We start from the raw sequence: 12,891 nt of genomic DNA on the forward strand, positions 1-12,891 counted from the left end.
GTTTCCTGTCTACATCTTAACATTTTCCCAAAATCTTTTCAAGAAACTGCCATTCAAACTTACAAAAACAGAAAAGGGAAACTTAGAAAATCCAGAAAAGTGACTTATGATAGTCTTACATTTATATATTTTTTCTCAAAGTGTTTTAACTCATTTTTTTATACAAAATAAGCTTTAAATCACTCTTATATCCCATCAGATTTTTGTGCAAATATTTCAAGTCTATTATTCCAGTCTTCAGATATTAGCAAAAAAAAAAAAAAAAAATCAATAAATACAAATATTACACTAAAGACTTAATTTTAAATTGTCAATGTATGTTGTGGAAACATAAGTAATATGACGGCTCTGTAAGTTAATAAGGTTCAAGATCCAACTACCTACAAAGCTCGAGCACCAACACAGGTTACAACTCATTCACCACAGGCGGCTCAAGCTCTCCAAACTTCCCCAGTAACAAATAGTACGTGCGTGTGCGCGTGTGTGCGTGTGAGAGAGAGAGAGAGAGAGAGAGAGAGAGAGAGAGAGAGAGAGAGAGAGAGAGAGAGAGAGAGAGAGAAACAGCCTGGAAATTTGTCTGATAAGTGGAGAAACAGTAGAACTGGATCATTGATCCTAGAAAGGAGAGAAAAAATCAGTAAGGACTCCCTTACTAGAAGCCTGGTCTTTTCTTTATTCATTGGACAGCTTTTGCATAGACCTCATAAATATACAAACCACTGGCCAGAACCCTGCTCAAGGACAGCCATCTTCCATCCTCACTCTGGATCTTTAGTTCAAATAGCAGCCACAGTCACAGGATGAATAAGCAAAGGAGTGGGGTTCTGATAACCACAGTTATTACAGACCACAACAAGACTAAATCAGCAATGTACATGTTTTGCCTGAAAAATGGAATATTCTGACTTTTCTGGTATGCAGAGAGAGGGCTGGATAGTGTGAGTAGGGACCTGGGCCTCTGGAGATGGATAAGTAAACTTGTGTTTACCTGAGACAAGTATGTGCAAAGGGTATATAATTCAACCAGGACATAGAATGGAAGAGCCAAACTAGTAGAAGCTTCTGCATTTTAATTTTAAGATTTGCTGTAATGGAACCTCCAACATAGTAATAAATTGCACATAAAGCTATTACAGAGCAGACTGCTTTCAAAGAACAGATTGGCAGGTGATGGCTATGCGCTTAATGCATCTTTGGTTTAGGAAGACGAGAATATCGATTAGAGGCCACACAATCCCCAGAATGCAAACTGCTGTGTGAATGATGCAGTTCTTTTGGTCGTGCTAACGGCCTTGGGATGCTTCTCTTGGCCTGGAAGTTTTGAGGCTCTAGTTGGGGATTGCTTATTTGTTTTTGTTTGAAAGAGCCAGAAGGGGGACGAAGTTTAGATGTTTTCAGATTCAAATGGTTTGCAAGATTGTTTTGATTAGATGTCAGCTGAAGTTTTGAATTGCATGGTGTGATTACTGATGCCTTCTTACATGTGGAAGTCCTACTTAATGAGGAATCTGGAGGAGGTGCTGAAGAACTCAAGATGGATGGCTTTAAAAGTTGTGAGGACTTGGGCTGAGGAGACTGGTTTCTTTCAACCCTCTTAGTCTGGTCCACGGTACTTGACTGGGAAGCTGTCTGAGGAGGAGTCTTTACAAGCTGCATGTCACTAGTTTGATTCTTTGCCAAATGATAAGGCTCTTGAGCATTCACAGTCATGCTCGGGTTCATTTCAGAAGCTATGTCCTTCTCCACATCCGCTGTCAACTGTGGGCTCAGCGAAGAAGGACGCTCTTCCAAGTCATAGCTCTTCTCTTGCTGCAGGCCCTGTGCAAAGCCTTCGTCGGGATGTGCACCGCCCTGACACATACCTTGGACTGCATATTCACTGTGGGCCTCGATATGTTGTGGCTTGATTAGTTTTCCCTGGGCGTGGTCTGTACGTCTGGGAAGGCTGCTGGAAGGCTGTAGTACTTGAGGCTGTTAAAAATTTTTTTAAAAATTACCAAAAATTTATATTAGAACTTTACCCAGAATTAATGCAACCTTATTTCCAATTAAGCAAAACTTCCACTTATCATAGTTTAATATGGAAGACATGTGATTTTTTTAAAAGTAAGGGATGAATTGCAATATCCAAGCAAACTCATGACACATAATGATAATGCAAACAAAAATGATACAGGCAGCAAACACTGAACAAGTTCCAAAATTAAATGGGACAAAAGAAAGCTTTTAACTAGTAAAAAAAAAAAAATCCTTGCATCATTAGATGTTTTATTTTCAACCTTATCTACAAGAGATCCAGAGGAAATTTTCATTAGCACTTTGACTTAATTTCCTTAAGTGGGACTCACATCTAATAGCAACCTTCAAAATATTACCCATTTTATTTAATGCATATCAGTCTTTTGCATGCTTATGTATACATGCACCATGTGTGTCCCTAGTATCCTTGGAGGCTAAAATATGGCATCAGACCCCCTGGAACCAAAATTACAGATGGTTGTAAGGTGAACAAGTGGCTGCTAGGACCTGAACCCTGATCTTATGCAAGAGCATTCAGAGCTCTAACCACTGAGTCATTTCTCCAGCTATTATGCATTTTAAAGTTCATTTTTACACATGTTGCCAAGTATTGCATCTCTTTCAAGAATTTCCAAGAGCACTAAGTTGAATCCTTAGAGCCCCAGCAACCCAACAGTCTTTTCAATGACAGCTGAGAGAGCAGAGAGATGCAACCACCTGGAACTGGAACCGAAGCACAGCAGCCAAGTTGTCAAGGCCGAGCAGCCTTGTGATAGTACCTTTACAAACTAAAGAGAACATGTGATTTCCTTTATTTTTGGCTATCTAGTTTTTTGTTTTGTCTTTTTTTAAAGTTACAAACTAACACATGGATCAGTTAAAACAATCAGTGACCATTATTTATTTCCTCTCCGACATATATATACTTTCTATTTAATAACTTGGGCTAAAATGTCAAAAAGTTTGGGCTTGAAATGTGAATTTTATCTTTTTTTCCCCCAGAGCCTTGTGCTTGCTAGGCAAGCACTCTACCACTGAGCTAAACCCCCAGTGTGACTTTTAATATCACCTTTAACTAATATTTTTTAATTCTGCTAATCTACAAAGAAACCTAAACAGCATCTTTCACAGCCCCTGCTGTAGAGATGGACCTATCTGCCCACATTCATTGTCTTCTCTTCCTCCTTGGTCATCAATGGCGGTGGCTGCCAGGGTGGGCAGTGACAGGAGGGGCAACTGAGAAAAGGATCACCACTCAGGAGGGATGGCTGAAGGTTGCCAGTACTTTAAAAGTCGGGGGTGGGGGACTGGGGGTGGGGGTGGCTAGGAACATTGTGCCAGTCAACATTCCAGTATGGAGGAAGGAGGGGCCTACAAGCTCCAACTCGTGAGGAGCTGAGGGCTTTCTAAGGGAGAGTTGCAGTTTTCTTTAAGAGTGTTGCCCCCCGCCAGGTTAATCAGGGAGAATGTGGGCTATACACACTGGATTTGATAGGTTATTTTTACTCTTTAAAAAGAATGTAAAGTTGGGAGGGGATGGAGAGGTGGAGGTAGATCTGGGAGGAGTTAGGGGAACTGAGAAGATAAGAATGATCAAACCAGTTGGGTGTGGTGGCGCACGCCTTTAATCCCAACACTCGGGAGGCAGAAGCAGGCGGATCGCTGTGAGTTCGAGGCCAGTCTGGTCAACAAAATGAGTCCAAGACAGCCAAGGCTACACAAAGAAACCCTGTCTTGAAAAACTAAAATGATCAAACCATATTGAACGTATACCCAAATGGGAAAAACATATTTAAAAGGCAAAACAATAACCAAAATTAATCTGTACAGAGAAATACATTTTAACAATAACTCTCACAGTAATTTAAAATAAAGCTAGCTCAACTCTTGCCTAAAGCTAACTACTTCAGAAGACAGTGGCATATTTCCACAATCTATAACCACAGAGATGAATAAAATGTCCTCCAAATGAGAGGTACTAAAATATCATTAGTAAGTAATTCAGAAGATTCGTCTAAAGGTTTCCTAGTGAGCACTTAAAAGCAATCACAAATGTCAAAAAGACTTAATAGAAAGACTGAGCAGAGTTACACTACCTACCAAAGGTGGGGGTGTGGAAAAGGGCAGCACTAACAGCCAAGCACAGGGCACTTGTTTCTCTTTTCACCTCTAAACAGAATAAAGTTTTCTCATACCAATTTAAAAGGCTTTAAAGCAATTTAAGAACTGAAACTATCAGTCACAATTTTTAAATGTCTTTTTTTTTGTAATATTACCTAAGGAACAAAAAGGTGCTATTGGTCTGTAAAAATTTCCTATCAAGTCAAGGTAATCAGAGAGCCAGTCTTCCAGAAAAGGCCACTGGACCTGAGATATCCATCCGCATGACTGATCGCTCACACTCCCTGTCCCCTATAGAGCCACATGGAGACAGAGCAGCGTATTGACCTAGGAGAGCTCCAGTTACAAGCCTGGCAAGTAGAAACTCACAAAGTTCCTAAGAATATACCATGTTGAGTCTCTCTCTGAGGAAATAAGACTAAATAGTTATATAAATGAAGTCTAAATTATTACCTAGTTAGAAACAAATCAGTGATTTCTAGTAGGTAAATAATGTGAATTTTAGACTTCATGAAAAAAAACAGTTTTAACAATATAATTTCCCTAGTCCTAAAATTAATGCCCTATGTTTGTAAACTAGAAGTTGGGAATTCCATTATTATGAAGAGAAAAGGTCTACTTCAAGGAAGAGGGGAAACTGCTCTACTGTGAGGTCTAAGGAGACAAGTGTGGGAGAGAGATCCTACTAACAAACTACAAGCCACCAGCTAACTGCTACCAAACACATACATCTATTAAATGTACACCATGAGGAGTGAGGAAAAACTGGAGGTGGGCCCTCACAGTCCCTGTGCTTGACGGAGCAGCTTAAGGAGGTCAGGCAAATAAATGGGGCGGGGGGCGGGGGGGACCGCTTCTAACCACATGTGACCAAAATGAAAACAAAAGCCTGACTGGAGACAAAACACAGAAAATGTACAAACAATCTGGACTGAGGTTTTAAAGGGTAAGCAGGAATTTCCAGAAGGGAGAGAATTCTGAGATGTGGACTGGTTTGTGGCCATGACTAACAAAACCCACCATGTTCTGTCACTCAGATGCCACAACAGTGTAGAGACAGCACTGCTGGGAGAAGAGGCAAGGCTGGCACCAGCAGGCACTTGCTAAGCTAACTTGGTAACCTACATGCTGAGAGAACGTTAGGCAAAGATCAGAGGATAGAGAGCACTTCAGGGTCTCACTTTGGTAGAAACAGTGAGAAGCTCGAGGAGGTGAAGAAACTCTAAGTCAGACAGTCAGCAGTGAGCTACCCGCTGCCCAAGTGAGCGATCCCAACAGCTTAAGTAAAGTTTAAACTGCAACATCAGCATACTGTGGGGCAGGGGGACGGGACAAACAGATGTGAAAGGGAAGCCCACAGTATCTGGGCAAGGTCTCTGGAGAAATGCCAACTAGCCCCTGCACTTCATAGCCTTAGCAGCTCACCAGACTCCTAACATAAGGCAACAGAAACCCAATCATTATTGGAGGGCTCAGGCATCTGTAGTCACAGATGAGTGAGGTGTACTACTCTATTCTTGAGACTTGTAGAGAGTTTGTTAAGAAAGCTCTGAAATGTAGACTGATGTCCAGTGCCTCTAACTGGACTCTGCAAGTGCAAGATTCACTTGCACAGTTTTAAATAACTAAACAGTACCGTTCTGCACATTCTGCACATTCTACAGACTCTACAAATTCTCAGATTAAATGGTTATATGTGTCAAGGACAATGTCAGCAATAGGCACTACTGGGGAATTGTGCAAAGGCTTGATGGCCATGTTTAGCGATAACCTCAGGTGCCTATTTGGACTGTTTGCAAGAATAGTGAGAGGCCATGAAGCTCCTCGAGCAAGTGCTATCACAATTCATTTTCATAGTGGTGGTTAAAAACATGCTTGCTCAATAACATATTTTGTATATTTGACTTGTATCATTTCATTGTTTGTAATGTTTATGAAGGTTCTCAATTCTGATGGACTAGATGTTTATTTCTGAAAATGAACCATTTATTTTCAAAGTACCAAAAAAAAAAAAATGCTTGCTATAAAAATGAGCAAGTGAATTATTAGCTACATATTTAAGAATAGCTCAATTGGCCATAAAATAGCAAAGATGACTGGTTAGGTCAATAATAGATCATTATTGATTAAATAAAAATCAAACTCTAAAAACTAATGGACAAATAAATCTGGATAATAGAAAACTAAACCTGCTTCTCTTAAAATGTTTAATGTTAATTACATATTAACTTGAACAAAAGTATCTTTTATAATGACCTACACTTAGTGAGCAAGTGCTTAGTTTCTGTTTGTTTTGTTTTAACTTGTATAGGCATTTTTGGCTCACGAGGCTGGGAAATTGTTTCAGCAGACATGCAGCTATTTCCCTGTAACAGTATGATTATGCATGCAAACCACTTAGCACAGGGCTTCCTGACACATATCACCTATGATAACTAGACAGGATAAACATAGTCAGTTCAAGGTATGGCTCTTCTGTAACTGGGTCTGGTGGAGCAGCCCATATCTTCATCACATGAAAACATATTAGTTGCTACAGAACATGAAGTTTCTAGGTTCAAAAGCAGTTCAATAAATTAGTCACAATTATGAGTTTTCAATCAAGAACAGCCTTGTGTGTCTATGATACCAAGGCTAAGATTTCCTTACTTCCATCACAGACAGAAGAACTGGAGTTAGAACATAAGAAATATATTAAAAATTTCAAAGAGTTATCAGATGGCTCTGTGATGCAGCCAGTCAAATGTTGTATTGACTCACTTAGCCTCTATAAAACTGTTGTTAGCTTGATTTTTGGATCTATTCCTTGCAATTGGTAAGATGTTAAGCAATCATTACAGTGCCCTGAAATGGAATTTCATAATTAAGTTTCTGCAAATAATAGTATGACTATCAGTTCCTTAACACAATACTTAGCATTTACAAATTCTGGAAAAATGTGATACTCCAGACTGGAAGGCAGGGGTCTCCTTCTGCACAAGCATAGAAGCCCCATGACCAAGTTTGCGTGACGGCTGCTTTTCCTGTGGCTCTGGGAGGATGGCATTAGCCTCTTCTTTTTCTAAATGAGGACACTGACGTTTAAGGAAGTAATGGTCAAATTTCAAATACTTCAGCAAGTGGCAAAGGTCAATTTTAAACCATCAGAGATTTTAAAATGTAACACTACAACTTATTACTGTTATGTTATTTGGGTATTAGTTATGAAGTCATAGGCTTTCATAATATACAGCATAATCAGACGATTATCTTAAAGTTTTAGTGTAAGTAAGCAATCTGCATCTTCAGTATGATCATACAGGCAAAGTCTCCTCCTTGCTTCTCAGTTGATTCTCACCTACAAAGGATAAGAATTAGACACCAAGCCCAAGCCCCTTTGTGGAGCACTTGTCTGCACAGAGGTGGCTCTACAGTGACTCACTGGCAGAAAGCCCAAGGAAAGCTCTGCATCATCACTGTCTCATCACACACCAAAGGTCTCTAAAATTATCATGTTGAGTTTCATAAGCATCCTTCCCCTCCTCCAGGTCCTAGGAAAAAGATGGCAGCTAAAGTGTCAAACCCTGAGTAAAAGTGTTCCACAGTCTGTAAAGTAGGAAACAGGAAATATTCAAGTATAAAACTGCTACTGTATAACACACATGGAATACCTAAAGTCATTTCATGGGCTACATATGAGTTTATCATTATTGAATACACTTTAATACTTAAAAGGAAGATGGAGATGGAGCCACCTGTGACATGCCTGTAATCTCATGCATGCACGCTCTCACATGCACCATGCAAACTGGGAGAAAACAGAAAAACAAAAAGTGACCATGGGGAAGGTGGAAGGAAAAAATCTGAAATTGTACTATACCACGCTTTGTCAGAGAAGTAGTGGACTAACTTCTCAACTCCTTGCCAATGGCACAATGGGAGAGCAGAGACAAGAGAAAGACAGGACAACAGCATCAGACAGAACACTGAGGATTGCCATGACTGGGCAGCAGCCAAGGGCATCTTCTCTGCCTGAGTTTTTCTAGGCATTATTGTACATAGTAATTTGCATATAGTAAATCATATTTGATAGATTATACCTTTTGCTAAAGTGGTTTACAAGTTAATAGAAATGTTCATGTCCATGTGTAACACTTCTTGCACAGAGGAATCACTTGAATTTTACCAAACACAATACTGAAGAGAATTTTGACACAATTTAATACTAATATTCCAAACACCTAAGGAGGTTAGGCCTCATATAACCCCTTATGAAGAAAGAAAAATTTAGTATTTGCTAGTTTGTTTTTATTGCTACAATGGCACTAAAGACCTCTTAAAGCATAACTAGCTGAACTTTGACTTAGAAGTGATGTTCACCTGAAGTTCCACACATCACCGTGAAGACAAGATCCATTTATCTATTTATTTATTTATTTATTTATTGAAGACAAGATTCCTAACTAAGCCCCTCTGTAACACGATTCAAGGAGGCCAATCATGGCTTCCAGTGATTTTTGGAAGCCAGGAATACTCTTTTGTTCTCTGGATTTCAGAATGGCACTTCCAGGTCTCAGAAAACTTAAGAGGACATATGATTAATACATATATTACTTGAAAACTACAGAACTCATAGATTGCTTTGAGTTTACAGCTGGTTAACTGCTTTTAAAATTATCAAAGGGGTTAAGAGTGCCTGTATTTGCTACAGAGGCACAGTCGCTGAGATTGACTGATTCCGACCAGCTACCACTTAAAGACAGGCTATCATATCTACCTAGCAGAGGCACAGTACTGTTGGAGAAAACTTCTACATTGTTTAATAATAATATAATTCCACTGGTATAACCAAAAGGGTGGAATTTGCAAGCACAATGCCTCAGCAACAAGAAACACACCCACCAGCAGCAGAGCAGGCGTCACAAAAGCTACAGACAGAAAACAGTCACTGTTGCACCTGCCACAACTGCAGGTACTGACATAAACTAACACAAGTCTAAGTTTATGGGAAGTCCTACTAGACCATGAGTTAGGTGCATATTTCTAATTAACCAACCAGTAACTATGCTAGATAGCATCTGAAATTGACTGCAAAATATATATGATATTACAGGGAAAACTGCTTAATGTACAATTGGTTTAGTTCAGTTTCTATGAAATTATCCTAGTTTCCATTTCAATCAAAATATTTTATCTTTATGAAAAGTCACTCCCAAAGCTAATTGCTCATAAAAGCACAATAGCTGAGGCAACCATGTATACAGAGTTGACTGACTGAAGTCACAACTCAGAGTCAGTCAGACCATGTAAACCCAACCTGTCTATCAGCTTGTCTGGAGCGGGATGATGCACAGTAATTGACCCTGCTTAAGCAGAGAGCATTTAGTAAATGATGTCTTTCCAGCGCTCTGCTTACACAAGTGATGGCACTGGATTGTGTACAAAGACAAAATCCACCGTAGAAATTTATGTGGGCTAGAAGAATTACTCCCAAATGATAATACATTGTCATCCACCAAAAAGAGTGGTTTCAAGTTACACTATATGAAAAATGTTTATATGATTTGAAAATACAACTACAAAATGTTTTGACTTTATAAAAGACTAGAAGGAAATATATAAAATCATTTTAGTTCTTTTAGCTTCTTTACAATGAGCCACTATATTGTATGTCAGAAGAAATTTTAAGTTTTACAGAAAAAGTCATCTACAATAAACTGCAAGGTGCTCTGGAATTAGAATGAAATGCAGCTCTGATGTGTTTACATACCCTGAGCAAACTACTACATCACTCTGATTTACAGACATTTCTGACTATACAACTGGAATAATTAATAGCTTACTATGAGTTACTGTACAGATCAAGTGAATAAAAAAATGCCTATATATCCAATGTAGTCTTTATCATTTTCTTAAATATATGGCTCTATTTTATGACCTATACATACATTTTCCTAAATATTTTTTGAAAATAATTTCCAAAGTGAAGTATTTAAATATTAGACTAAGGCTATGAACCCTGAGGTGGTAATTCTTGAGCCAAAAAATAATGAAAAAGCAAGCACTGAGTAAGCTGTTGAAAATAAGCAGGCAAGGGGATGGAGAAATGGTTCAGTGGTTAAGGGTTTCACCTGTTCTTCTGGAGGTCCTGAGTTCAATTCCCAGCAACCACATGGTGGCTCATAACCATCTATAATGTTATCTGATGCCCTCTTTTGCAGATAAAGCACTCATGTACAATAAATACAATAAATAAATCTTTTATAAAAAAAAAAGAAAAGAAAAGAAGTGGGCAAAAGCCAGGTGCGGTGGTATACGCCTTTAATCCCAGCACTTGGGAGGTAGAGGGAGGAGGATCACTGTGAGTTTGAAGCCAGCCTGGTCTATAAAGTGAGTACAGGACAGCCTAGTTAACACAGAAAAACACTGTCTCAAAAACACTAAAAAAAGAAAAGAAAAGAAAATGAGCAGGCTAGCAGCAAGCACAGCAGGTTAAGTCAAGTGAGCACTGTCTGGCTGAATGGAAGAGTAGTTCTTGCTCAAAACCCCTCATCTTCAACATCAAAGAAGTGTTACTGGAAAACGGCTTTAATCCTCAGGAAAGAGCACTTAAAAATGATAAAAGTATTTCAGTAAAAAATGTTCCAAGCTCCTTTATTTCTTGATATTTTTCACGTGTGGATGTGGTGTGTGCGTGTTTGTATGTCAATGTTTTTGCGTGTGCCAGGAACCATTCTTGGTCATTTTTCACCTGATTCACTGTGGCAGTCTCTCAATTAACTCCCAAGCCCTTTTATATTGCTAGTCTGCAGCTAATTAGTTTGCTCTGGGGACCCAGCCCCTCTTTCTGAGGCTATAGCTACAGGTGGGCCGCCCTGGCAACCAATATGTGCATGGGTGTCTAGGGTTCAGAACTCAGGCCCTCAGGGTTCAGTGCTTTAACTGCCGAGCCACCTCCTCAGGTCCTAGCTAAGCCTCAGTGTCCTGATATCAACATTCGTAGGAAAAAAGTTAAGTCCACTAGACAAGAAAATGAATCTCTTCTGCCCTAAGAGAAAGAGCCAGGAATCTTCTATCTGAATTTTGAATGTAGGTATACATATATTGAATTACAAATACATATTTGTATCCAATAAATACATACTGGCTGGGATGCAAAATCAATTTTTTATCACTTGTCAAAATTATTTGTTAAGAATTATCTGAAGTATATATAAGAAAGGAAACATGCAAAACTATAAACCCTATGATTTCTATGTGATTCTGGTAAATATAATTATTAAATATAAACTTAGACATCAAGCAACACATCCAGAAATTTCTGGGCTGTTAGGACAGATGGAAGATGTGCTCATATGGTTTGTTTTCTTTCCTTCCCATCTAGCTTGCTTCACACAGAAGACAGAGATACAGAGAATTCTTAAGTTCTTTCAAATAGCACGAGCAAGAGAAAATTCTGAAAAGTATATTGTTCTTAAATTTTTGAAGCACTAAGTGTGGCAAGAGAAACTATTTGGACGTGTCATTAGGGCCTTCTGTTTGGCAGAAGTCATTCTTTTATTAATTTTTCATACTCTGCAGCAAGTTACTCATCATTCTCAAGCCCGTGTGGGTGAACATTAGAAGGAGCAACCAGTGCCAGTAACTGAAGTCTCCACTGACACAGCAGAAAGGGCTCTATATACCTAAATGAATTATTTTTCGCTGGCCTATAAAAATTTTATTTGAAATCAAAAGAAAAACAGCAGAAAGAAAATATTACTATTCATTTTTAATTAAAAAATATAAAAGTACAAGTCAACATTTCCAGAGAAAGCCATGTAAAAGCCAGGAACTTCTATGCTTATCTCCATTTCCTAGAGTTATTCTTAAATTTACCAAGACTTTCGGCCAGTGCAGCATTGTGGAATGCCCTAGGCTACATACTCCTAATAATTGATGACTTCACACTCTGTGTGTCTAGAACAGGCTATTTTCTCATACTGTATCTACTGCTACTAGTGTCTACTACTCACTCTTACAACTTAAAATGAAAACCAGACTGCCGGTACTGAAGGTACAGGCACAACTCCTGGCCTCTGCATTTGATGATAAACATAGTACATTCAAGCAAGCATCAGAAAGAACTTTGTAAGTTAAATGTTACAATGAAAGAGAAACTCCCTTCTATTAGTTATAATCAACCACTCTAAACACTGAGTGCTAGGAACCACAAACTACTTAAATGCAAAAATAGGCATTATCCCCGTTGAATATTAGTTTAGTATAGAAAAAAAATAAGATCTATTCTTACACTCTCTGGGAAACCATTAGATCTACTATGATTTCATAGCTTTACTTCTTCTCTCTCCTCTCCTCTCCTCTCCTCTCCTCTCCTCTCCTCTCTCTCCTCCTCTCTCTCTCTCTCTCTCTCTCTCTCTCTCTCTCTCCCTCTCTCTCCCTCTCTCTTCTCCCTCACCTCCCCCTCACACACAGTAGAGCAATAGCTTTGTTAGCATACAGTACTGGTTATCCAAAGGGGTGACTCTCAGATAACACAGTAGTTAAAACATATTTCTCTTCCATAAGAACCTTTCAAAGTCAGTGAGAGATGCTGAAGAGGTGGGAAATGATCCTGTAGCTATGGCTCAACAGGGATCTCATGAGAATTCCTAGAGCAAGACATAACCTACCCATTCCCAAGCACCTAGCAGAGCCAAATCATACAAGTAATCCTTACTTTTTCCTAATCTAGGGATGTTTGATCTAGGAAAATCAGAGATCAGTCTTGAT

The 12,891-nt window shown here is 39.0% G+C and overlaps 1 protein-coding gene across 5 annotated transcripts in view; it reads right to left on the reverse strand.

The window, feature by feature from the left end:
- Positions 1 to 567: 567 nt before the first annotated feature.
- The window catches only part of Ccser2 (coiled-coil serine rich protein 2), a 104,038-nt gene continuing 91,714 nt past the window's right edge, over positions 568 to 12,891 (reverse strand). For 3 of the 5 annotated variants that reach the window (XM_051142072.1, XM_051142123.1, XM_051142114.1), the window contains one exon: positions 568 to 1,971. In XM_051142072.1, the coding sequence (XP_050998029.1) occupies positions 1,183 to 1,971 (789 nt within the window). In that variant the 3' untranslated portion in view covers positions 568 to 1,182. Of the gene's footprint in view, positions 1,972 to 7,999; positions 8,040 to 12,891 lie in introns of all 5 variants that reach the window. The other 2 variants (XM_051142083.1, XM_051142094.1) reach the window with 2 other exon arrangements.

This window comes from Acomys russatus, chromosome 3 (genome assembly GCF_903995435.1).
Source record: "Acomys russatus chromosome 3, mAcoRus1.1, whole genome shotgun sequence".
Taxonomy (NCBI): domain Eukaryota; kingdom Metazoa; phylum Chordata; class Mammalia; order Rodentia; family Muridae; genus Acomys; species Acomys russatus.